The following is a 27,124-nucleotide window of genomic DNA, read 5'->3' as shown; positions in this document are numbered from 1 at the left end:
TTTTATTTAAAATGTGTACATACAACAATATATTACATAATATACTATTTAAAGCATGTGCAAATTGTAAATCAAAAGTATGTTAGTGTGGCTGTCAGGGCACGCTGAGTGTAGCCTGTGACAACATACTGCCTTCACATTAAAACTCTCTACACAAACACAAACATCTTGCTCAAACCTAGTGTTTTTCATTTCCAAAGTGTTGTCGTCATGAATGGCATCTAACAGGTTAACAACACATCTCTGATGAAGTTTCCCCGTGTCGTTCCAGTTACAAAAAAATGATTACGGATGTGAATCCAATACCCCCCAAACAATTTTGGCCATTGCCCCAGAGCCAAAAGAGGAAATGGGGAGCTAATTTTCTGTGACTTGAACTGTAATTAACAGTGTTTTACCATGGTAACCATACTGAGCAGGCCTGGCAAGCTGCTGAACAAAAACCTCACCAGAGGAAACTCTTTAAGCATGTAATAACAATCATTAACCATCCTAATGAGCTCCGAGCTTCCCTGATCATGACTAAATCAAGTGCATCTGGACTGTCTGAAACACATCTTGGATGTTGCTGGGAAGTCGACACATGGTGCTGACAAAGGCCACTGTCCAGGTGGGCTCTGCTGGCGATGAGGAGCCATTTCCATAAAAACCACACAAGCACAGAAGATAAGGAAAATCTTATGAAATGTGGACAGACCTAACTTTGAAAATCAGAGTTTCTGTGATTCCTAAAGAACAGAATCGTTTAATCTCATGTGGTTTTGTTACAGTCAGTAACAGAAATTACTCAGGTTTGACCTAAAAATTTGCGCAGGCTACTTTTTTTTTCTCTTTTTTAGATTCCTACTATGTAAAATGGCAAAAAGGCAACACAATATCAGTTTTCCAAAAACAAAATCCCTGCAGTCATGATACCAAAGGCGTCCCTGAGTGACCAGCTCCCCAGTAATCCCCAACATATCCCAGCTGGTACTGCTACTGTCGACACCGTGACCGAGGCTGTGGCGACAACAATGCTGCCTTGTGACACAACTGAGGGTTAAGGCAAATACCAGGTCCAGACTCAAGTGACAAAAATAATTAACTCTGAAATGCCAGAGAGGTGCAGACTAACTGTGAACCAGTCAGACTAAATATTCAGCTTCAGGCACAATCGTTTTACATGGGCCAGCTGAACACACCTGTGCCTTGTCCAGGGGCAGATGGGGCTGTGTTGGCAGTGGATTCTCAGTCACCTCCAGTCGATCAGCTACAGTCTACAGCTCTGAATACGATGGCAAGGAATGATTTAAATCCAGGGTTGCTTTTATTTGATCCTTAGCATTTTGCAGTTTTTCCTTTTCCTCTGTTAAACCCGCTGTACCACAATGAATAGCACAGAGAAGAGCATCCACCCAAAGCTAGCCAGTCAGCATGAGGAGGAGGTGTAGGATGGTAGATTGTGATTTCGAGGCAATGCCTCACCGATCAGCTGAATAACAAGACTTCCACTTGTTTCTGACTGGATGAGCAGCAAGCCAGCGTGTCTGCCTGCAGTACTGGGCTTGAACTGGACGGGTAGCTTCAGATAGTGCTGCGATCTAAAGGGTGGGAAAGAAGAACAATTAATAGACATTTATTTCCTTTTTGAAATGTTAGAGCATGAACATATAACACATGCAGTAGCACAAACGCACCTGTATGTTCACATAAAGCTAAAATCAGGTACTCAGGATTGCACTCTACGAATCATGACATAACAAGGCTACGACAAAATCGTCTTAAAGCACTGAAAAAGGAAGCTCTCATCTCATCCATGTGGACACACAACGTTCCAGCATAACAAACAGACAATAAATGGGGCATCATGGGTACACTGTATTCACTGTGGATGTGGTGGACATGAGAGTACATGATATGAGTCTCAACATGCTGGGGTCAACCACAGGGCTACCACCAACCCACACATGGCAGGGCACACAACACACCTAGTGTAGGTCTGGGTCGAGTTCAGAGTGGGCCAACAAGTGGCAAAAATGAAGTCAACAATGTCATGACATACAACAGCACATCTGAGAGCGCCTTATTTTTTTTAGACAGTAAATCAATTGCAGTATGTTTGTTTGTTTTTTTTTTGTTTTTGTTTTTTTTAGTGTACATCGTTTTTCCTGTTTCAAAAATACAAAGAACACATTCTGCCCACTCTGAACACAGTCCCTCATCAGCAGAGCACAGAACAGCACAGCACAGCCAGTACCTGTGGCCGGGCCACCCCCTCCCAAAGGCCTTAGTTAGGCAAAACACCAGAGCTCCTCCAGGCCTCAGGCTTATACCGTATATAGTAACCAGGTCCTCAGCATCTCCCTGGGCCTCCCATAGTGAGCATTCACAGTGGGAAAATGCTGTTACCCAGACTGACATGTTTTGACTAAACATTAATACCTAGCTACGTCGTTTCATGAGTAAAATCGGTGTAGAACCATCTCTAACAAAAAAACACAAAATGTGTACATGTGTAGCACAGTAACATGAACACACAAAGCTCCTGACACCTCTGATTCCCAGTGTGTCACCTGGCTACTATCAAAGGTGCAGCATGTAGAGTTTCAGTCAGGGACAGGGGCCACGGGACTCACCTCAGGGAATATTTGGAATGCTTGATGTGGAACGGCTCCTTACAGTTTACAAATCTCAGCTGCAAGTCAATTAGAGAAGCCAGACATCAAACATCAAGTCCATGCACAGCACAGTGACAGCTGTTAGGTGTTATTACATTTCTCACTCAGCACAATTCAACCATGCAAATTTCTATTAACAATATGGAGTAACAGTATATACAGTGTGAGCTAGTATCTGAACTAGACTCTACACAAGCAAGTGAAACTGAAGAAAAGACTTATGTTTAAACCATCTTTTATAGAGCTCCTCACTGTAATTATCTCTCATCTTTTCTGGAACTGATAAAGCTGCATAAGTATGTATATACTGTGCTTCAGTTTCAGACGTTTTCCTTTGTCCTGATGGGAATAAGGCATGCCTCACCTCATGTGCGCTGGCTGAGTTGTTGCGGATGCTGACCTTCAGAGTGCTGGACTCACCCACCCGTGTGGCTGGGAAGGTGTACAGATCCTGTGGGGAATACACACCCCTCCACACAGTCTCCTCCTGGCTGAGGAAGCAGCATAACAGGAAGCAGAGCACACTTACCACCACAAGATGAGACAGCTACTCTAAAACATTACATAAAGAATACTTTGACAGGTCTTTTAATGTCTGTTTGTCTGTGGACAGAATTTCTTACCACAATGGCATCACAACTGTGCGAGATGCAGTCATGAAACTTTACAGGTGAGTAGCTGAGATAAAAATGAAGTCCAAGTTCAAAGAGTGTGGTCTGAGCAAAGGCACCAGAAGTAGGGACAGGGCCCACAGCCCCTCACCTCCACTCTACGGCCCAGGCACACATTTGTTTTAAGTAGCAAACCAGTGCCTCCTCGTTTCAGTCATTACTGTTCTGTAAACCTACAGACCATTCTGTGATGGGATCACACGGTTTGGTGTATTGAATGAATCTTGCGCGGTTCATCTGTTTCGCTAAACTCACTTCTCTCATGTCACCATACACACTGATTTGGAAACAGTGGATGGTGTGATCCCATCAGAAGATGATCCCTAGTTTGAAATACTGACAGTTCTGAAAATAAATACATGAATGACTTTGATACACTGAGCTTCCTTTAACACAAGATAAACAGCACATTTCCATAAGAAGTGCTCAGTCCACTGTTATTCTGCTTTCTCCTTCACTGGCTTCTCTGATCTAACACAGGGATCCTGGTGAGGGTCATACACATATTTAGTTTTAGCTTAGTAGGTCTTACCTGGTTTTTCCTGCTGAGGCCTCAGTTCTCTTTCTGGTCTTGACTGCGGGCTCTGTTTTCACCAGAGAGCAGTCTCCTTCCTGTGGTCCTTCTGCTGGTCCAGACTTTACGCCCTTTAGACACACAGACAAAACATCAGAATCTTGGCTAGTAAGCTTCTAAAGATTGAAAAAAAAAACAGAAAAAAACATGGCTGCCATCTCAAAATACAACCAAGAATAAATATCCTCTGAAATGCACGTAACATCTAACTGTATTACTGGAGCTGAATAACATTTCGAATAAAATATCATGTGCATATTTTGAATTAAAAAAAAAATAAATCAAAGTTTTCCAAACTGAAGCCAGAGATTAGCATTTTACACTGATGAAGGATTTAACTCTCTGCTTTAACACTGCATCAAAGAAATATGGCAACAACAACAAAAGCACTACCATCACAGCCACTTAACCTACTTATGTGGAGCCACTTATCTGACATACCACTTGCTGTGTATGTATGCTCTTAAGTTAACTGGGTCTGTCATAACACTTCATATTAAAGTGGCAGACAAGCGAAGCCCGCGGGCCCCTCTCAGCAGGGTGGCTCTTCTTCCCATCCCATAACCCACTTTCCTCATTTGTTAATTCTGTCACTAACATTACAAAGCTATAGTGAAGTTACAACCATACAGCTGAAGGTAATGATTCATTATAAAGCTTTAAAGTGAGAATTTTCCCCAGTGAGCTGTGGCCATATGGCTCAGAGCCAAACCAGCTCAGTGAGCTGTTTGTTGTTCACAAAAATAGTAGATAAATGTTAGTCTAATGTGGATTTGGATATTTTTCTGCTTTGTTGGTGGCAGATCAGAATGAAAGACAATAAAAGTAGAAGGAATGTACTTCATTAATGTTTAGACAAAGCATAGTTAAAGAAGAGCAAATAAGGAAACCTTTATGATACTATGACCATTATAGTAAAACTCTCCTCAGCAGGAGTTATGAACATCAGTGGTCAGCTACAATTCTGCATTCTGAGCAAAATTAAAGCTCTAATGTGACAAAAGTGAACAATTTCTTTTCCAATGTAATTTATTCACTGCAGAGGCCCAGCTTTGTGCTGTATATCTGCTCCAGTATGGCGTGTGAACCCGGGGCCAAGTTAAACCCCACAAAACTAATAAATGGGCCCTCACGGTGCCACAGAGTTGGAAGCGGATTCTGGTTTTCTGCTGAGGCTCAGACACCGGGTGGCACTCCAAGTCCCAGAACTGGGCATAGTCTCCTTGGTCCCTGGGCAGGAAAGTAATTGGCACCTGGGAGAGCAAGAAAAACATTGGAGGAAACAATCAGAATCTGTTTAACCATATAAAGTGCTCTTGTTATACTTGCATATGTTCCCAGAGGCCAAACTCTAGAAAGACCAAACTTGTCATTTGCTTCATATTTCCCAAAAAGTTTTACAGCTGTAAAAAAAAAAACAGAGATTTAAAGGGCAAAATATGGAGCAGTTCAGAGGAAGACTGTGGGAATAGTATAAATTTTACACAGTATACACAGAACCTGGGAGCCCTGGAACCCTAATCTGCTTAATTCTTCAAGGCACTGGTTCAACAAACTGCACTGTTCCTTCCTGGGTTTGCAGTGCAAGTCAAATAAAGCTAAATGTGCTGAGATGATGTTCCTGTGAGAGGAAACACTGACGCCTCCAGACCTTTGTCACCATCCACATTTCAGCTAAAAATCATGGGTATCTTGACACTGTTTTCCCTGGATCCCAAACCATTTACAGTAAATACTGTCCCGTCCTTTAACAATGACTTGCTCTAAGTATTAGTGACAAATGGAGCTGGATGCGAGTGCCTACCTGCATCTTTTCATGAGCTCCCAGAGTCCCTGAGACCCTGGAGCATCTGAAAGCAGTGTAGGTGGCCCTGTAAACATCTCCAGTGCTGTCAACCCCCTGAGGAAAGGAAAGGGACCACAGCTTGACACTGCTATCACACAATTGCCAGCAACAAGACAAAACTACAAGATTAAATCAACAATATCAGGAGTGTAAACCTACAGAACAAACTCCTGACCAAAGAGAGTCATGAAACAAAAGAAAACACTTTAGCTACACTTCAAGTAAACAACGAGACAAAAACTAAATTAAAGTAACTGGAAATAAACCGTAAAGCAGTAAGTGCATCTGTTCTCCAGAGAGAGAGAGAGATATTAAAGAGAGGAAACAGAACAAAAGAGCTGACAGAAGAAAGAGATAATGAAGAAAAAAATCACCTTAACATATGGAGGGGCAAATGAAGACAGGTACCACCTCACTTCCACCTCCCCATTCTGCACCTCCAGCTGGGCCTCTGAAGTACACGAGCAACAAAGAGTTTGAGTCTGTCACAGGAATACACACGTTGTGCTGCACCTACAGACTACAACAACAAACCCTAACAGCCTGGAAAGTATTTCACACTAAAACTCCTTGGATCATTATTTTAAAAGGTGGTCAGACTCAACCACAGTGTTTTAATGTACAGCTCATGTTGAGCCCAACTAAGAAACTTCTTTGCACCAGTCAGTCACCTCCCTACCTGAGGTTTCGCCTGAGGGAGTGGTGGGGAAGATAATGGTCCTGTTGCTGATCTCCACCAGAGCCGGAGGTGTATGTGGGGTCTGCAGGGGCAGCGAGGGCTTGGTAGTGTGCCTGGCCACGGGCAGCACAGGGGTGGCAGCATGAGGAGGCAGGGCTGACAGTGTCATATCTGCTGGGGCTGCAGACACATCCAGAGCCAGGTCCTGACGAATCTGGACCTTAATGAACTGAACCAGACGTCACATTGCACGTATTTAACTCATGTTACGTTCTCACAAACCAAGAAAGTATTTGCTGTAAAAGTTGCACAGTATGTCCTGTGTGTTCCATACCTTCTGTTGACCATCACACTGGACATAAATCTGTCCACTCCACGGCAGCAGGGTAGATTTAGTTGCTAGTGAAGGGTTGGGGCTGATCAAAATCTGCAGGTGGCACCTTGGTTAACAAAAAGTAAGTAATAAGAAAAAAAAGCTATGATGAACAGTATTAAGGGCTGAGCTGCCACAGTTACATACACAGATATCAGTTAGTGTATGTTTAATCCACACCCTGGCTCTGGTTATGCAACAAAGTTTTTACTAAGTGTGTTCTTACTGAGGCTCAATGACTCCATGCTGAGGGGTGATGGTGAGGCAGTGGGCAGGCCAAGACAGATCAAAGCTCAGCTCTCTGGATGTATTGTTCCGGATCTGAACCTGGCTGGTGGTGGTTGCACCGTCTGGGGAAAAAACATCATCATCAAAATGTGGCATGTTGGCTGCTTACAACATTGGATTCCTCTGCAGTCACTTGATTATGGTTTGGAGTTGATCGCTTCATCAATCACACTCAAAATGTGTAGCATAAACGTAGAGAGTTCAAAGCTGAGGGGATAAAGGCTCACATAATGATGTGCTTTTCAAAACCTAAATTCTACTCACTGATGGTAGTTGGAGTTGTGAGGACAAGCTGTTCTGGGTGGATGGTCCAGGACTCAGACTGCTTATGTAATGGCTCTGAAGCCTGAGGGGACAGAGAGACCTTTTACAAATACTTTTATTCATTTGTTTATTTTATTCTATTTATTTACTTTTACATCTAATGCAGTGAAATAAATGTCTTTATCACATCTGGTTGAAAAAGCACCAAAATAACCAACAATCACTGTAAGAAACAATTAAAGTCCACTGAAGAAAGCTTACAGTACCTTTAAGGAGGGCTCTGTCACTCTCAGTGCTGGACCCTGGGGACCCTTGACTGGCAGCACATCCAAAGATACACTGCCATTTGCCAAACCACTGGGAATTGCATAACAACAATAAACTATGCATTGTGTTCAATTACACTTAACACTACTGTTATGAAAGAGCTGCAAAACAGAACAAAAGGTCCTAGTATATTACAGTACCTGTCTGTCTCTGAACCACATCTAGCAGAGGGCAGCTGCAGCTCAGTATGGTCTCTCTCCTCACAGTCTGTGCTCTTTGTAGTTCCCATTAACGACACCACCACTTTACTCATGTTGCCATAGAAGATGTGGGCCTCGTTGGGCCGCTGGGGCAGGTCACAGGCTGGAGAAAGAGTGAAATCATTAGTCAAACTCCAATGTATTTAAGAGGAAAGGAAGTTAGCTTTTAAATGATCTCGAACATTAAGTACGTACCTCCCTTTAACAAATATAGTTCTAGATTACTTTTTTGTTTTTTGCCTAAAAGAAGGTCCCTGGCTGAAACTGTCTGCAGGTATCTGGTATGTGTCTTAACCATAATGCAACTGGGACACCCAACAAATCCAAATTTCAGATTCAGACTGTTGTTTCTTGTCTTTTTAACTAAGATTTTGCTGCAATGGCCTTCCTGCATGTTCAGAGCATCAGACAGACAAGTGGACAACAGTGTATAAACCGCTATTGTTTCATTTATTAACTAATTAGTTATATAGTAGCAAAATAAAATGTGAAAACATTGCACGGTATTTCAATATTATCTTCTTAACAGTCAATTTTAACTGCATTTTCACTGCTGTTTAAAGTGGAGTCCAAACTGGTCTTTTTTCCCCAGGATGAGAAAACCATCTTACTCTCTGTAATATTTTCTTCGCCCAGGAACTTCTCATTGAAGTCAATGTTTTTCAGCAGACTGTTCTCAGACAGAGCCTTTCGCGGAGCCTCTGGTTTGCTCTGAAGCAATCTGAAAGAACGAAACACAGACATGCTGTAGGAGGAACAAAAACAGCTTTCTCACAAAAGCAGAACCATCTGGAATCAGATCTATAAACTTTATCAGCACTTTTAATGATTCAGAAACAATTTATGTTTTTTTTCTTTTAGACCATAGCCCAAGTATGCAAATCATCTGTAGCCAGCAAATATCACACAAATATTGCTTTGTGGATCACTGCCATGTGCAAAGCTGGCAGACTTGGCTTTCCTTTTTTGGAGTTTACTGTGGAAATAAGGAAAACTACCAGGAACTGCTAGTCTGATAAATGTCAACAGTTTCAGTTCCTCTGCACTGCTCTTATGGTGTGGATTTGTAAAACCCCTTTGGACTTTTACACAGTTATAAAGTTGATTTACATTGGAAGTCTCATACAGGGCAAGCACAATGCTAATAACTTAAAAAAAAAAAATCTTGGCTAGCAGCACAGAAAAGTAGCTTCATGCTTAAGCTAAGTGCCATTAATCCCCTCGGTGACGATACATCACTTCAATTCAGAAATTCATGATGATGAAACAGGAAATTCATTCGATTTGAATCAACCTGTTCTTAAAGCTCTGGAAAAGTAAGAAAGAAAGTATGTTTCTATAACAGTAACAGTCTGTGACTAAATAAACATGATCACAATTACTGTTGGGTTTAAAAAAAAAAAAAAAAAAGAAATCACAACATTTTTACTCATATATTGTTAAATCCTGATTGGTGTATGGAAGGTATCAACTACACAACAACAGACGTCATGTGAAATCACAGTTCTAACACTGGCAGAAAACTGTGTTCATGCAGCTCATAGTAAGAACCTGACTGAGAGGAAGGTTTTCATGGATTTTAAGGACAGTTTATTATTTACAGCCACCGTCTATACCTGTCAGTAATTTTTTAAACTTAACTAAAAAGGTCTCACCTCCTGTACTGCTGCCTGGAGACCTCATCTCCACAGAACAGACAGACAGTGGCCAGCAGTGTATTGGCTGACTGACACAGGCTCTGTTCTCTTTGGGTGGACTTCATGAGCACAGTTATCACCTGAAAACACAAACGCACAGACATGGTGAAAAACAACTCAATTCAGTATATGCAATACAATATAGAGTTATAAAAGTAAAACAACAGTGAAACTAAAGCACAGTCATCATTCATTTTCTTTTACTGCATCTGCTATAGTGTCTTGTAAGGTCCATTAAGAAAATCCCAGCATTTTTTTTTATTTGAACTGTTAGCATATAAGAGGGATTTATATTCGTTGTATCCACGCCCTTACCTCTTGTGTCCTTTCCTTCAACACAAACTGTGACGGGGCGAGGCTGATGACAGACGGCTCCAAGACTGATCGCGTCTGCACATCAGAAAAGGCCACGGCTTTGATGAAGGCTGCTCTGGAGCCAGTGTTCCTCACGCACAGACACACTTTGCTGACGTGACCAACAGCAATGTCGGTCAGTGTCGCCACATAGCTGTCTGCCTGTTTCCTCTGGTCCTCCAGGATGATGTTGCTGGTCCCGCCGTAGCCTGACAGTGGAATCTTAACATGGGAAATACAGGAAGCAAATTAAACGACGACCCAAGACTTTCAATGGAAAAACGGACAACGTGGCGAAAAGACAGTAAAGAAAGAGAGCCAGGAAGACAGGGTGATGTATTGAGAGGATAAGAGAGAGAAATGTTATAGACGACAACAGAGAAAGAAGAGAGCAGGGAAGGATTACAATGATCCCATCCTCACAGTGAATTTGACCCCAGGCTGTGAAGGCCGGACTCCAGACTGTTTGATCTCCAGCTTGGCCAACATGGAGGCCACCCGGGTGGGAGCAAACAGCAGGTGGATGGTCACGTCTTCTCTGGGACGGATGGACAGCTCCCCATGTCGGGTCAGACGCTCCTCTGGACTGAACATACTCTGGAGCTGAGGGACAAACAAGTTTATATACTTCACATTTGAACAGTCTAGAGGACACTCCTTCAGTGCCTGTTTGTAGAGAGGACACAGAAAAAAAGACACAAGATCACCAAAACCACCTTTGAAGTTCATTGCAAAGATTTATAGTACATCCCTGATTCACAAGATCAAGACAGGAGGCAAATAAAAATAAACTCATCCAACCAGGACGTCAAAACACAAACACAAGATGTGACGATAATCCAAACAAGAAAGAACAGAGATGACACGTTTATCAGTCTTCAAGTGTGAAAACATTACAGCCTACCTGAAAACAGTCCTGGTCTTGACCACGAATAAGCAACCGTAGCTGCTGTGTGGCACCGGCAGAGTTGTTCCTTAGAACCAGCTTCTGTTGGCTGGAAAACAATGGCAGCGTTTGGTTATGTGATTACAGAGAACAGGTGCCAAACCTGATACATGTATCTCTCACATAAACTTTGCTTAACTGCTGATTTGAGATGGAGAGTCATTATCCTAATGTCCTAATTTGTGTATAATAGCGAGGTACAGTCTGGATCAAGTGAAACCTCCAGGATTTAGCATTCTTACTGCTGTGTGCACTTTACCTCCCTTCAATGAGTATAAATAAATTGTGTATTATGTTGAAATAGCTTCTGAGGAATAACATTCCCTGTAGACACCCTCCGTCCCTTCTCATGAATAACATTATACAAACCTTAATAGAATAAGATGGGCCACTGGGCCTTGGGTTTTTTATTGATTACTTTCCAATGAATAACTGATACCTAGAGAGTGGTTTTTCTGTAACCAAGTAATAGTGGGATTAATGAAAAAAGTGAAAAGTTGCTTACACAGCTCGTCCTAGGGTGACCCCTCCCCAAGCTATGAACTGTTTATTAGAGAGGATCGGTGGAATGTCTTTGGCCAGACCTGGGCCAAAGACAGCAGCAGAGGGAATGGCAGGTTTCCCAGAGTCCTCTGGGACAACTTCTCCTTTCAGGGTTACCTCATACTGAGGGCCTGACGGCAACACCAAGATGGTGAGAAGGCTGCAAGATCACAACAAGTTAATTCCAGTGAGTGAATTTAGATGGCCAGTGAGCGTGTGATATATTTTGGGATATTTAAGGATGCAATCCAAAACTGATGTACACATATACAACTTATCCAAATGAAGACCAGATTCAGCCTAAAAGCCAGGATATTGAAACTCTATAGCCTGATTTAATATGGTTGGAAAAAAAAACATATCAGATATCACTTAGTGCCAAAAAGGATTTAAGGATTCCATTTTGGTGACTGGTCTACTGTTAGACCGATGTGATTAACTTATTTAGACTCCTAAAAGATACAGTTAATCATTTTGCTGTTACTTTCAGTCTTAGACTTTGGATTAATGTTGTATAATATAAAGATACAAGATAAAGATACAAGATAAAGATACAGCACTGCTGTTACAGCAATATTTCCCTATCCCAAACCTAGAAACCTGGTTACACATTCAGATGAGCAAAACATCCTCTGGCTGAAATCTAGATGTATGATCTTGGTTTCTCTAATCCTGTAACCCAGTTGTGCTATGGATTCAATTGTTTCTTCTCATTTACAGGGCTTTAAATATGGTGACTGCAGAAAACCCAACTATATCCTCCCAAGTCCATGCAAATGTAATGATTGTTTGTATACCTTTCTCTGCACTTCCTGTTACCCTGTGCTTTGAAGGAAACAATAATCCCTTGCTCCTCTCCTGCTCTCAGAAACAGTTCATCAGGTGTCACAGAGAAACTGTCCTCAGCGTCACTGCTCTATACACAGAGGAATGAAAGAGAGAAAATGAGAGGAAACAGAAGTGAGAAGAGGGCAAAAATAGGGACAAGACAGCAGGGGAACAGGGGGTTGAGCAAAATATCAATGAAGTCACACTGTATGTGCCACAGTCTGAGTCCAAAATGTCACAGAGGCTTACCCAAACCCCACATCTAATAAGAAAAGTAAAGGTCAGAATTACCTTGAGTTTCAGCTGCACATCAATGTTTCCGGCATTCTTTAATGGCAGCGTCTGCTGACTAGATTTACCCAGTGGAGCAGACAAACTGACAGTCTAGACAAAAGAAGTACAAAACGCAGCTCACCATCAACTCTTTGAAGGCCAAGAAAAATTGGCCTGATAAAAGTTTTTTATCAAGATATACAATGCATTAATGTCTGTGATGTCTTTGTAATGTAGTGTGCAGAGCTACACTATCAGTACTAAAACAGCCATGTGGTAGTGTGAGTACCTGCAGGCCTTTAGGTGCATGGACCCTTGCAGTTCCAGACCTGGCCCTGATGGGAACGCTCCAGATCACACGACTCGGACCAGGAGAGTCCAGCTCAACGTCCACGCGAGCACTGTACTCATCAGCTGGACCAAGCTCTCCTGATAAGCACCACCACACAAAGTTAAGGTTAGCAGAAAATAATAATGCTTTTATTAGTCTGGAAAAAGTAAAGGACAGATAATTCATAGATTAACAGGTCACTGAGCTTATAATAAACAATTAACACATCCATTATATGATTTTTTGTCTTTTTTTGTTAAGTATTCAGTCAAGGTTGTTTACCTGAAAAGGTGTACTTCTCAGGGGCCTTGAAATGTACCCAGACCATGAAGCTTACTAGATTCTAGGGACAAAAGGACAAAAAAAACCAGTATAATTTATCATGTGAACCTCACGCCAGTTTAGCTACTCAGCAGGTGGGGGAATGATATGTGAAGCTGTTACCCATAATATCTTAAAGATCTGCCTGAAAACCAAAGTTACCTCAGCAGACTTTACAGAAAATAAGAAACGAAAAGATGTAGCATGAAATGATTTAAGTGACTGAGATGCTGACTAAGGTTGCAGTGATTTTGGTGACTAACCTCTCCGTAGCTTGCGTGCATCACGTGATTCATCACTGAGGGAGAAGACACTGGGGTCATGTGTCCCGCCTGCTGTGTTGCTTCAGATGTCATGGTAACGGGGTGTTTGGAAAGGGTGAAGCATCGCCACGCTGTAGCGTTCTAGAGGAATGAGAAGTAGAATGTGAACCACTTTCATACAGTTTATTATTCTGACTTGCTGAAAACTAGTTTCAAGTCCCCCCATATCCCTGTCAGATCTAGATAGAGCAGAAGCATTAAGACCACATTTATGTTGAATTTAGAACCTATTACATCCACTAGCTTTTGATGCTGACTTATAAAATGCCACGATTGCTCAAAAATGTTTTGTTTGTACTTCTCTCATTATCTTAGATGTGGTTTAATCCAGGATAAACCTAAACTTTGTTGCATGCCAAAGGTCACAAGGTGTTTTAAACCCAAATCCAGCTGCTTAAACCTCAAAAGCTGCATTTATATATATGAATCTGTGTTGCAGCCTTTACACAGCTGTACCGTGTAGAAATCACTCAGCTGCCACTGGAGGTCACTGCATCACTGTTGTGGATCAGTAAGTGTGTGTGTGTGTGTGTGTGTTAGTAAGTCGCCTAAGAATATCTAGAAATATCCTGTTGACTCACAGCACTGATAACCAGACGGATGGGTACTGTGGCATGAGTCCTGTTGAACAGTTTAAGGGGAAGAGATTTGACACTGCCTCCTGGAAGGTCTCCAAAATCCAAAAAGCCAGACTTGCTTACTTCAACCTGAGAAGTAAAACGATTTAACTTTATTCACAGGTCATTCAGTAAAGGGAAAGAACAGGCAATGTGACATCTACGTGATCTCAAATCTCAACCCTTAAGTACGATGCTTCATTTTATTCTTCATGCAAACAATTATTTTTGGTTAAGAGTATGATCTTCAAACTGGAGCCTCTCACCTCTAGTGCAGGATCCTCCGCTATGGCAACCAGCACCACCCGTTTAGCAAAGATATTAGCCCTGGCAGCCACCTCTGTCTCAGCAGACGCAGGCCAGGAGCAGACACTGAGGACACACTGGTAGACACCTGGCTGTGGAGGTATGAACAACACCTTCTGCTCCTCTGTGCTCTTCGGCCCAATGATAGTCTTGTTTTTAACTATCAGCCACTGATAAGGTAGGCTATCCACCTGTAGGAATTGGCATTGAAGAGGGAAGAAAAAGTGAGAATTCAGCGCAGTGTTAGCTGCTTTAATCACATATTACCTATTACCTTACCTAGTATATGTGCATTGATACAGAGCATGTCACCACTTCTAACTGTCAAATCTCTGCTCTCTGCTCACCTTCTCTCCATCAACAGCCAAGCTGGTGACAGTGATAGACACCTGCTGCCATCTCTCAGAGGGGTTGAAGAGGCTGAGGGACGTCTGTGAGGCGATGCCTACGCAGCAGGCATGAGGGAAGCGCAGCTCCCCTGGTACTACCACTTGGCCTGAGGGTTACAGTGGAATGTGGATGACTGGTACAGGGAAATGCTGTTACTCCATGCAGTGGAAGAGGTAAGTACTGTACTTACTGAAAGTGAAGATAACTTGAACACTATAATTGATTGCAGCACTTAAAAAATTCAGAGTTTAATTGCTTGTTGCAATTTTCTGCTATGCACAAGAAACTGATTATATACCTCCTGCCCACAGAAGTGATTAGTTAAGGCATGAAGAACATAAACAAAACAACAACAGTCTAAACTCATTACCTTTTGAAAGTGTTCTCAGTTTTTCTAATATCACAGTAGTGTACCCAGTAGATTGAAAAGGGGAAAGGAGAGTAACTTTCTTAGAAACACCAAGAGCACTGCTACCTCTCAGCTCCTCGAGACCACCTGCCACCAGTGGATCCACATCGTACTGATGGGGTCTAGCGAGGTGATGAGAGCCAGCAGCCCCAGAAATTCCCAGAGGCCCTGATGTGGGATGGATGTGTCTCATTGCTGGATCGCTGTTGGTTGTGCCTGAAAAAAGTGAAAGAGGAAGCACAATCAATCAAACAAGTATATTCCACAGGTTTACCAAGCATGTTTGAGGGTATTTTTTTTCTTGGAGAGAAAATAAGACATGCCTGTAGATGAAACGCTGTAGAGCCCGTTTCCTGTTGTTCCCACGTGATAAGCACCAGGATGTAAAGGAGCTTCAGATCTCAAATACTGCTGAGCCAGCTGGGAGTTGTAGAGAGAGTGTCCAGTGAGAAGGTTCTGCATATCTCCTTGGTGGGGAAGGTCAACCAGGCCAGAGCACTGGGGCTTAAAGCTGGGGATGGGCACATAGTGAAGTCCCTCTGATGGGTAGGACGGTGGCATATTGAGGCCACCAGCATACACAGATGATGAGGCTGAGCTAGCAGCACCCCACTGCTGGGAGCTCTGAGGAGCTGTGTTGCTTCTAGTTTGCTGAATGTTCAGATTGCTACAATATCCAGAGTCTACTTTAGTGAGCTTCATTGCATTGGATTCAGAGAGGTGCTTGTGGTTCCTGCACCCAGATGAAAGATCACTGGTCCTGTCCCCAGGACAGTGGTAGTTACATTCACTCTGACTGCGAGTGCAGCTCAGAGCAGAACCACTACGTGAGGGCTCTGGGCTTTTACACTGCTGTGCTGGTAGCGGGTCCAGACTTTTAGAATGCTGTGTCTGCACCTGGTCCAGGCTTTTAGGCAGGGAAGGAGCATCGAGGTTAGACTGTGTATCTGATTCCACGGGTGGAGTTGGACTGAATCTGATAATGGTGGTGCTCAGTGCCATGGTGCAATTGTTCTGTGGAGAGCAGAACAACCAGAGGTAAGACAGAGATGTTGCTTGTAAGGAGAAAGTTTTAATACTGCAGGAAGGAACATTCTGAAACTCAGATCAGCATACCTGATGACATGTATGTTACCTTTTGTCTCTCGGGTGTAGGTATGACAGTGCCATCAATCATTGAGATGTACGTGAGTCTGCTGAGACTAGGGCTGGAGCAGATAGACTGAGGAGAGAGGTCAAGACCTGGATGTTTGTCTGCTAGACCTCCACTGGACGAAGAAGGTGACAGCATACTGGGAGCACAAGACAACACACAGGCAAAGTAATAAATGAATAATGGCTCAGAACGCTCTGCCAGCTGCCAGCGATATGCATCAGTGTAACAACATCAACCAGGCTCAATAACAGAGTACATGTTTAAGAATAACGTGGCAGCTCCTTTCGTCTATTAATTATTTAATTCATTTGGGTTAAAAATCATTTGAAGATTACTATTTAATAATAACTAATACAATTACTACTATTTAATGTGATCTGTAGAAACCATGTGTGATACTTTACCCATCAGCACTGGGAATGGAGGTCTGACTTGGAGAGGAGTGGGTGAGCGGAGAGGTGGACGGTCTAAAGTTACACTGCGTCTCCTCCACACAGGTTTCAGAAAAACTCTTTGGGAGTTCTGAAAAACAAAGGTAATGTTAACATACATGTTCATGATGATGTCTCACAAGAGACATCTAATAATGTACTGTAGGACTGCTACTGATCGCTAGTTGTTTGAATAAGGATGTCCGTTATCCAGACAACTGCTGTGAATAGAAGAAAGCCATATTTCTGCTTTTTACTCACCACATGCAAGGTCTAGTGGAGGCTGGATGTTTAGGCCAGAGAAGCCAACATGCTTCTCCACAGAACTACAAGGTAGTGCAGCAGCTACAATATTCCTGGGTGGTGATTTCTTCGCTGGAGGATTACCGAATCTGTCCTGCTGCTGCTGCTGACCTGCACTCCTCACCCTCTGAGTCGGGGGAGAGTAACCTTTAAAGCAAGGGGAGGTTTTGGGCACGCCACTCTTCTGTGGTGGTTCTAAAGAAGACCCACCAGTCGTGTTGGGTGCTTGTGGGTTGTGTTCTCCTGGAGTGACTCCATTTACTGTAGGGGTCTTGTCTGTGGAACTACAAGTCTTGGTGGCAGTAGAAGTGGTGTTATCCAAAGCTGCCATTTTGTCTGCAGGAGGCTTGATTGTGGAGGACTGCCCTGATCCCACAGTCCTTCTGGCAGAACTGAAAGATGTACGCGGACGTGGAATGGAGCTCCTTTTTGATTCCCCCTTCTTACCTGGTGATAATGCATTTGAAAGGGACATTGCAGATGAGCTAGTGTTTAATGCCGTCTTTCCTCTCCTGTCTGTCTCCTCAGTTTTTGTACCTGTGGGCATCTTTTGAGTCTCACTGTCCACTCCCTGAGATGAGCTCCTCTGTTCCCCAGGGTGCCCTGTCTGAAGGTTCCTGCTGAGATTGTCAGCCCAGCTGGTCAGGTCAAAGGTAGTATGTGCCACAGAGGCATCACTGGTGCAAGACACATCAGTTTTCTTCAGGTATTTGTCCATGTCAAAGGCACTCAGCTCCCTGTCATTGGTGCTTCTCTGCAGTGTGTCCAACACGACGCTCTACAGGCAAAACAGTGTCTTTTAGATGTCCATTTTTAAATAAACCCTCAGAATAAACCTTCAGAAGTCACATTTTCATTGCTGACAAGGTATTTTATTTGCTAATTCCTGCTCCAAAATTACAAATCATAATTTAAGTATTTTACTTGATCAACACAAAGAGTGCATTAACTTTATCAAGTTACACAGAAGAAGAATTGTATACAAGTCATTTTTACCATGTTTTTGTTTCAGTATTTCATAGAATGGCATGCTGGGATTTAACGATCTGGGCATTGTTTATATTATGACGCCAGAAAATAAAATGGGAACTCCGACTGAGAACACTTTTGCTGTGCGTGGGAATGATCAAAAAAATACTTACAATTAAATACAAGAGTAATATTGGGGTTGAAAAATCCAAAGCCTTACATGTTCAGTTGAGAGCTGCTCCTCTGGGCTGCTCCTGGCAGGTCCAGCAGATGTGGGCTGATTTCTTGTCTTGCCCCTCTTTGAGAGCTCCATGATCATGGCAGCCAGCTGTGTTGGGTCAGTGCTGATGGACGCATCGGCAATGGCCGAAGCAATTGTACTGATACTCAGCATCAGATGACTGCTGTTACTGTCGGGGGGCGCACAGCTTTGGTTGCCCAAGCTTGACTCAGAGCCGGAGCCCTCACTGTGGTCAGGTAGTGCAGCACTCACAGTGTGGACCTAAAGAGGTGAAGTAATGTTATGTCAGAAAGCCATGAAGTCGTGCGTGTAATCCTACACAGAGATATCCAAATATTAACATATCGTTAAAACCTACCTGTATCTCCTGTTCACTGCATTCTGGATCAATATCACCTTTGGGTGGCATCCTTTCACCTGGCGCCTCAAGAGTTTTGTCTAGGTCCTCTGCAAGATGATCATTAGTAGAATAAAAAAAAAAAAAAATCACAGTGTGACTCATTTTAAAATAAACAACAAGACTAAGTCAAAAATACATATGGTCAATGTGTGAAATGAAGAATATAGTTAAAAACTGTTGTGGAACTACTGTAAACGTAATTATGTAATGCATTCTGCATAGTATCAGCCAGTTTCAGCTCTTCATCTGTCTCATTGTCTGCTGTTCTCTTTGTTTACAGATACAGAACAGTGTATTTATGTTAATGCTGTCAGACGATGGAACAAACATGAAACAGTGACTGAAACGTCGCCCATAGCTGTGACGCCATTGGACAAAATCGCCATACGCATATGTTAAAGACTGCGCTGTGATTTTGGCTATATTTACTTGTAAAACGATCAGAGAGAAAGTTATAAGCTCATTCACGTCTATTTCAGCTGCTGTGCTGTAAAATGAATCCTTCGACTGACCATTCATTCAGTCCTCTCTATAAGTCTGATTCTAATTGAATGAGAGAATGAGAACAAAGCCCCACCTCACACTTGTGGGGCAATATTGACGGCTGTCTTCAATGGAAGTAGTTATGGTTTGTCCAAAGTCTCTAGATTTGTCACTGGGTTCTTTTAGGAAAAAAGCCACTCATGGAGTCTGAAATGTCTGTAAATCTACTAACAAAGGTGCCAAGTTGGCAACACTGCCTGTAAAAACACCCTCTGATGACAACGTCATAGAAACCGTTTGCGCCAACTAATGGCCAATGGTGTAACTTCATCACTCAGCCACAGCATTCAACTGACCAATGGTGTCACTTTATAGTTTATAGGTTAATTCATTTGTGGCTGGACAGGAACAGGTCCTGCTGTTCCTGTCCAGCCACAAATGAACAGAAGATCAGGTACTGCTGTATGACACTTCCTCCTGTGAACACACCTGGGTTGAGTGTTTTGTCTGCTTCACTGAGTTCCATGGTGTCACTGTGAGGAGATCTGACTCCAGCTGAGAACTCTGAGGGGTGAATCAGGGGAAATGGTTCCCTCTTCTCTGGAGAGGTGATGATGTAACCAAAGGATGGCTAGAGAACAAAGAACAAGCTTTTAATACACTTTACAGTTCAGTGCCAGAGGGACACTAAAAGCTAAGGCTGAGGGCACCAGTGAATGAAACTCCAACTTTAAACTTTGTCTGCTACACCTTTTCAGTGATCAGACATTCACACCAGTTTTATGTTAACAGCCTCTAAGAGACTCAGAGAAAATAAATGTCCAATTTCAGTAACAACCCAGGAAAGCAGGTTTACTGACCCGTTTAACTCCATCCACATCGCCAGTGCTGCCCAAACAGCCCAGGGCTTCAGAGCGTTGTCCAAAAAACTGGCCTAAAGAAAGTCGCAGGTAGCTTTGGTTACCCTGCTCAAACTCTGAGGAGGCCTGAGAAGCCCTCATCAGAATGTAGCTGTTGGCAGGGACCTTCCAAGACGAGTCACTCTGAAAGGTGCTGTTGCTGTTGGCCGGTTCAATCTTCTCCTCCTATGTGAACAGAAAACCAGAAGAGAGAATTAACTAATTAATGTTAATTTGATTAATTAGTTAACAATAGAGGCCAAATGGATTTTGGATTGTGGAAAAAGGGGCAACATTAGCCTCTGTTCATGTATACCTGTATGAACTGATGTTCTTTTTCAAATTCCTCTTGATCTTTAACTATCTTTTCCAAAGCATCACCTATAAAGGAGGGAAAAAAGGACAAAATCTTCAATTCAATGAATTTATTTTACACAAAAAAAAAAAAAAACACTACAGTACAACTATCTCCTTGTACTGCAAGTGAGCTGGTTACTTACAGGCATTAACAAAGTCCTCAGATTGAAACTGGCCAGCATTCTCAGGTGTCTTCCCATCAACCTCTTTCTCAAAAGAGGAGTAATATGCCAGGTCTGTCACCCACTGCCCTTCTTCATTCTGGTACACCACACTCTGGGCAGCAGTGGCACCTGAAAAGACAAGCAATGTTGTTAACATATTACACCAGGCACAAATATGTACTCAGTTTGACTACCACGTATCAACTCAGTAAACTTTTGATCTAAACATCAAAGAAAGCGAGAGCCTACCTTGTTGAAACTCCAGCTCCAGGTTGTCTGGGCAAAGGTTCCACATATCTGAATCTTCTTGTTCCTGGTGGAAGCTCTGGGAGAAATACTTGGGTTCCAGGGAGGTGGAAAGAGGATTTTTATCATCCTCACTGGAACTTCCTGACGACTCTGCAGCAGTCACATCACCACAGGGTCCCCCCCTTAAGCCCAGGGAAGGCCTGGCACCATCAGGTTCATCTACGCCACTGTGACCATCCTCATCATCACCTTCATCCTCATCACCACATTCCGGGAGCAGCACCTGAGGTTAATAAGAAGGGACGTAGAGCAAATACCTTTGTCTTACTTCTCAAACTCATTTTAAGAGGTGTTAAATTTATTTTCAATTCAGCATGGAGTTCAGAATGGAACTGTCACACTCAGAAAGCAATCTCGATGAGGTCCAGTCAATACTACATGATGTGGTATTCTTCTCACTCTCTTCAGGCCTACCCTCTCCATGGCAACATAGATGGGTGTATTAGATACTTCAGTCTTTGCAAATCCCTGACTTTCACATAGTCTACTGTTATGTATTGTACCTGGGAGAGGTGGAAGCTCCCCTGGGTGCCTTGAAGGTGAGAGGCAGTTAGGTTTGCTAAGTCCTGAGGTCTTCTGGGTCCAGCTCCACTCCTCAGGTAGACTGAGTCCAGCAGTCGGTCAACGGTGGGCCCAGGCTCTGTGCTCTCCATGGCATCCTGGGATTCAGTCAGATAATGTCCACATCAGTCACAACATTATAAATATATGGATCCAAATTTGATTTCAGTTTCCAGTTCTAACCTCTACCATATAAAACCTGGACCTAGATCACTCACTGACTGGTTAATTTTGCTACTTTCTCTTACCTTTTTCCTTAAAATAGAAGCCAACTACAAACTGTTTCAGCCAACTTTTGCAACAGCTGGTGTTTAATACTAAACAAATGTCATGTAAATGCACCACTCAAATGAAACTCTGAAGTAATCGAAAAAAACACAGCACTATCAAACCACACTGTAAAATAAATACAGACGCTGCATAGCCTGATTGAAATGCCCACCAGCTGGTCGGTTAGTTACATTTCAGTCATACATCTGTGCTCACCAGTGCCTCCTGTCGATCCAGCACCATGCTCCAGTTCACAGGAGAAAGGCTCTGAGTGCCCAGTGATGCTCCCAGAGAGGAGCTGGCCTCCCCTGTTCCTACAGGACCCACACGGTCACCCATCTGCAAAATGACATGTAAGTGAAGCAGCAGTAACAACAGAAAAAAGAAGAAGAAAAACTTTATAAAAGTGTAAATGATAGAATATAACGGTGTGCCATCAAAGTCAACACGACAAGAGCAAGCCAAGTGTATAAACTGTATGAAATGTAAATCCTATATCTAAGTCCAATATCAACCCTTAAAACCCTTAGACGATATCTACGCAGACCTGCTGCAGTTTACAGGACTGATTTTAGAGAAACTGAAACAGGAGATGATTGCTGATATCCAGCTCTAGATGCTTCTGTTCCTTTTAGGTGCACCACTAATCCACCTTGCTGCTAAATGGAATGCATCCATCATTGGCATTATTACTTACACCTGTGATTGTCAAAGTGCCAGAAGTGAGCCTCACCTCAGTGCATCTGTTCCTTCCATGTCCTGCCAGATTATTCAGACCACCCTCTTCGTCTTCACCAACAGCACTGCTACCCACAATACCTAGCCCACGCAGGACATCATAGGTGGTCTGGACATTAGTCGTTGGAAGAGACACGCTCGAGACTCCCCCATAATTTCCACTTTCCTCGCTGCCACTGCTCCCATCCCCACCTCCTCCATCCCCTGAGTTACACAGCGACACAAAACAAACAGGTGATTACTTTAAAAACATCTGGCAGATAGACCGTGACATTCAAAGACTGGCAGAAAAATCTGTTTAAGCTAACATTCCTTCAAAGCTACCAAGTAACTGCTACTTGTTGAATGCATGTCAAGTCTTATTATGCATTTATTCTGAAACCTCAAGAAAGCAAGAAAACCTCCCAGTGAGCCAAAAGCAAAATGATTAAGGCAGTGAAGACTATATTACACCTGTGACAGGAGGGTTGATGACTTGTCCCTCAGCAGATCGCCTGTGTTCGATGCCAGACACTGATGGACCGCTGCGGCCACTAAAGGACTCATCATCAGAACTGCCTCCCTCTAAACCCGGCCTGAAACTAGGACGATTACTCTCTCCAACCTGTTCCAATAGGCAGATGTACACACACACACACACACACACACACACACAAAACAAAAATTACATAAAGCAAAACTTTACTGCATAGCACATTTAGGCAAGAATGATGGAGCTGAGAGTTTTGGAGAAAAACAATATACAAATATGTAAACAATATGGTTTTCTATTTCTAACCAGTTGTCTGGAGGTACTTGGCAGCAGCCGTGTCCTGGTAGCATTGCTGTTCCTTCTGGCAGACTCCAGCTCATCCTCAGTGTCCTCATCACTGGCAGGACAGGAGTCCATACCGGTAGCTGCCAGACGCACATCAGGCATCTTGAAGTGCTCCTGAGGTAACGATACATGAGATATAGTAAAACATGACAAAAACATTACCAAAAAAAAAAAATCCACAAAAGGATTAGAACATAAATTTGATGGAAAAATTAAAGGTTTAGGGAACAGGATTCATAAGAATGACTAAATTGAATTTTCAAGCAGCTGTTCTCCATATGAGTAAACAGCAGAACATGGCACAAAGGGTATAAGTGTGCTCACCTGATCATAGTCATCAAGGAACTGGTGTCTGTATTGTTCTGGCTCTGCAGGACGTGTGTTCAGTATGTCATCAGCAGCACCAGCTAGACCCTATGAACAAGAGATTAAATGAATGAGAGTTATTGAAATTAAAACTGTTTTCTTTCTAATGGTGGTAAAATGTAAAGGCCAGTACATGGTTTCCACTTGCCCTATGGCAGACGGCAGATGTAGGCACAAATGCACTTCTATTCATTCTACAATCAGGGGTATACATACGTGGACACATTCCACACATGCACACAAGAAAACATGATGGTGACCTCCTGACAGCAAGAAGAAGAGCTTTTTTGTTTTCTGAAACTGGCTCAACAACATGAAAAACCCAAAGGGCCAAGGACAGGGAATATACACACATACTGTATGGTGCATGATCAAGAACTGCCTCAAGAGAACAACCCTCTAAAGTAGAAAGTGCAGTCTTTATTTGAAACAGGAGGACAATCTTACTGTTGAAGGAATCTCCTGGCCCTCCACTCTGCCTCTCTGCATGGCAGGAGGGACCAGCTTATTGAAGTACAGCTCCAGTTCATCGTCAGGCAAGTTGTTCAAATCAGCATCATCATCTGAGAATCATACACATAATTACACCATGACTCAAGCTGTGACAGCATGTCGGAAATCAATGCCTATTTTCTAAGACGAGTCATACCTGTGATATCACTGTTCATGCTGTCCACAGACATGAGCTTCTCATTTGCCAGGAAGCTTGAGTTGCTGCCACTAAAATGGTCACTGTCCATTCCCTCACTCTGCATATTGTCCTCCCCACATGAGGCTGGTAAAGCCAGAGCCTGTATGGACTGCACAGGAAAAAAAGGAAGGCATTTGATTACAGTTTTGTAGGAAATAGGAAAGGTTGAATAGAAATGACTGTTTCTGCACTGCAGCCTATATAATTAATGGAAATTAAATCCAAAAGGGTGAAAAGTGTTAAAACTGGAATTAAGCAAAACACAGGGTTTCAACAATAACTTAATATGCATATAGAATAGTCCAAGCCAGAAAAAAAAAATGCAAAACCAACACTCATCAAGCACTTTATTAGGAACATAAAAACAATGAATAGCTCCTCCCTCTGCTCTTAAAATAGCCTCCGTTCTTCGCGACACTGATTCCACAAGATGTTGGATACTGTGCTGCATGTGCTGCAGACAGTGAGAGTTTTGTAAACAATGAAGTCAGAGCACACTCTGCTGGACAAACTATGTGATGACATCAACATCAAATTACCCAAAACATCTTTCTGCACTATGAAGTAATTTTCTGCACAGATTTGGGTGTGTGAATGCTCTTTCCATTGAGTTTGATATTTTTCCTTTACTACGTCTGACACCAGGCAAGCAGTAGATATATAACTGTAAAAGACAAAAAGTATAACTGCCAACTAGTCAACCTGTACAAAATAGCCACCAAGATCGGTACCTTTGTATCTGTACTTTCTTTATGTCCAAACTGGGAAAGCACCAAAAGCCCTGTTGACAGATCTGTCAGAGAAGACAAAAAAAGTCCATTAGTACCATCCCAATGGGCATTATGGGCACTTTAGAGCTTGACAGGAGCAGGAACTTTTACCTGTTCCAAGTTCCGTGGGCCAGCCATGGACCGAGGCCTTCTGTGTGGGAGGCAGCCCCAGCATGGAGCCTTGGTTTCGAGATGCACTCTCATCCAGATTAATCTTCACCAGCATGTCTGAAAGACGGTGGGCTGCGATGAAGTCATCCGCTTTGTCCCTGTGATTAAGGTGACAAATAGTAAATAATTAAGACAAGATAAAAAAAAAAATTACATAAACAAGATACAGTGGGACAAGAAATTAATATGGTTTGACATTGTGAATGAACACAAAAATAATATGTATTCCCTCATACAACATAACAAATTATTTATGGTGCTATACTTGGTGATGTCATACTTTTAGCATGATTCACTGCAGCCGAATCCCTCGCTACTGAATGGTAAAAGTGCTGAAATTATATTGTAGTGAAATAATATACCCTACATGGGTTAATTTACAAAAAGATGAATGTGCACAACATTCCATATACATTACAGCATGACTTTTTCTTTTAGGTGACAAACTTTTGTATTACTTTAAACATTACAATTATCAATTACAAAACAATTCTAGGAACCAGAAGGTAAGATAAAGCTTTAAAAAAAAGACTTTACAGACAACTTTGCAAAACATAAATCTACAATGTGATCTACATGAATGTATTGTGCATACTCACAAGTCATCTTTAAAGCTGAGGGCAAACTTGGGCTGATCTCCAATTGATGACTGAGAGTTGGCCTGCTGCAGCTCTTTGCCCTCCAGATACGACACATCACCAGGATCTTCTCTGTAAAACAAGAGCACACAGCACTGCTTGTTACCAAATACATTATATACTAAATGACCCTACATCATGTTTAGTGCCCAATAATTCATTTTAACAGCTGAATCCTGAATCTGTCCAAAGCAGCAGCAAGTTCCCACCTGATATCAGACCTGGGTCTAATTTTTGCCACCGTAGAGGCCGCCACTGGCAGTCCTGGGCCTGAACCCAATGTCACATTCTCCAGCGTGGCACGGCCACTGGTGCTATCCATAGACTTGCAGAGGAAACTCGGGAGGTCTTCATCTTCCAGCCGGTAAAAACTGTCTGCCATTTTTTTTTTTTGAATGGAGCGGATTGACAGCCAAATGTGGCTTAACTTCAGTTCAGGTGAAGCCCATCTGTAATGTCTTGAAAAAACAAACAGGAGACATAGAACTCTTACTTTTAGAACTCAAAACACGTCCAAAAACTGGTGCAAAGTATAGGACAACTTGAATGGTGTGTGTAGTTATCAGTTCTATGGGAACCAGTTAAGAAGGTAGTTGTTTACGAGTTCAAATAAATACAGTACGTCTGTTTAATATCTTCATGTATGTTGTTTAGAGACTATACAGTTTGGGCCATTTGCCACAGAAATTGTGGACAATTAGCTAAAGTTACGCTGAGTTAGCTAACTTTTAACGCTAGCTAACCTACTTGCTAAAAACAAGTGGGTTTGTCATCCTCGTCAAGCACGCTCTAAATTCGACTTACTCCACCGTCTCCGCTCATTAAGTTAGAGGGAAGCGTTGCAAGAAGGCAAATTAGAGACAGCACAGGAAAGTTGATTAGTTAGCTAACCCTGTTTACTAACTTAACCCGATTATTTCAAGACTGGTCCATTTCAGCAACAGAAATAAATCGGAACGTAAACGTTAGCGTTAGTGGGACTTCAACTCACATTCAATAGTCCTGAAGCGGGCCGAGACAGCGTTCTTTCCTCCAAGTCGAGTTTTGTCTTCAAAAACTAATACAAAGCAGGGTGTAAGACGTAATTGAGTTCCCAAAGTAACTTCCCAAAACAGGTTTCTCAATTACGCTTAAAGTGAGATACGTGAAACAAACCGTGCAACAGTTTGCACG

The 27,124-nt window shown here is 42.6% G+C and overlaps 1 protein-coding gene across 3 annotated transcripts; it reads right to left on the bottom strand.

Moving 5' to 3' along the window:
• Positions 1-27,124, bottom strand: cep192 (centrosomal protein 192). 3 transcript variants are annotated; one of them, XM_041044679.1, is made up of 52 exons: positions 26,943-27,124; positions 26,161-26,409; positions 25,913-26,023; positions 25,254-25,411; positions 25,104-25,165; positions 24,331-24,481; positions 24,129-24,244; positions 23,640-23,729; positions 23,277-23,429; positions 22,952-23,102; positions 22,494-22,702; positions 21,977-22,099; positions 21,433-21,588; positions 20,870-21,152; positions 20,600-20,749; positions 20,416-20,480; positions 20,061-20,285; positions 19,690-19,831; positions 18,676-18,764; positions 18,297-18,578; positions 17,066-17,885; positions 16,778-16,895; positions 16,353-16,509; positions 15,541-16,231; positions 15,284-15,433; positions 14,766-14,914; positions 14,379-14,609; positions 14,077-14,202; positions 13,436-13,576; positions 13,134-13,194; positions 12,810-12,949; positions 12,539-12,631; positions 12,217-12,335; positions 11,382-11,579; positions 10,835-10,925; positions 10,354-10,533; positions 9,892-10,152; positions 9,535-9,656; positions 8,491-8,600; positions 7,820-7,982; positions 7,619-7,709; positions 7,353-7,434; positions 7,027-7,150; positions 6,762-6,867; positions 6,428-6,656; positions 6,123-6,199; positions 5,707-5,802; positions 5,036-5,155; positions 3,861-3,973; positions 3,022-3,148; positions 2,616-2,674; positions 1-1,580 (listed from the first exon to the last, which is right to left on the bottom strand). In XM_041044679.1, the coding sequence occupies exons 2-52, from the start codon at positions 26,331-26,333 to the stop codon at positions 1,409-1,411; spliced, it is 8,406 nt and encodes a 2,801-aa protein (XP_040900613.1). In that variant the 5' UTR covers positions 26,334-26,409; positions 26,943-27,124; the 3' UTR covers positions 1-1,408. The 3 variants fall into 3 exon arrangements, with proteins under 3 accessions (XP_040900613.1, XP_040900615.1, XP_040900614.1); XM_041044681.1 differs by lacking the exon at positions 2,616-2,674; XM_041044680.1 differs by lacking the exon at positions 5,707-5,802.

Source organism: Toxotes jaculatrix, chromosome 8 (assembly GCF_017976425.1).
Source record: "Toxotes jaculatrix isolate fToxJac2 chromosome 8, fToxJac2.pri, whole genome shotgun sequence".
Taxonomy (NCBI): Eukaryota; Metazoa; Chordata; class Actinopteri; family Toxotidae; genus Toxotes; species Toxotes jaculatrix.
This window is presented reverse-complemented; position numbering and strand designations above follow the sequence as displayed.

Excerpts from the sequence above, each read along its gene's own strand:
- cep192 (XM_041044679.1), bottom strand. The coding sequence starts at position 26,333 with ATGGCAGACAGTTTTTACCGGCTGGAAGATGAAGACCTCCCGAGTTTC. Across the intron at positions 17,886-18,296 it reads AGCAGCTCTCAACTGAACAT|AGCGTCGTGTTGGACACACT; the intron begins GTAAGGCTTTGG and ends TTTTGCCTGTAG. Across the intron at positions 10,153-10,353 it reads AGCCTGGGGTCAAATTCACT|ATTCCACTGTCAGGCTACGG; the intron begins GTGAGGATGGGA and ends TCCCATGTTAAG.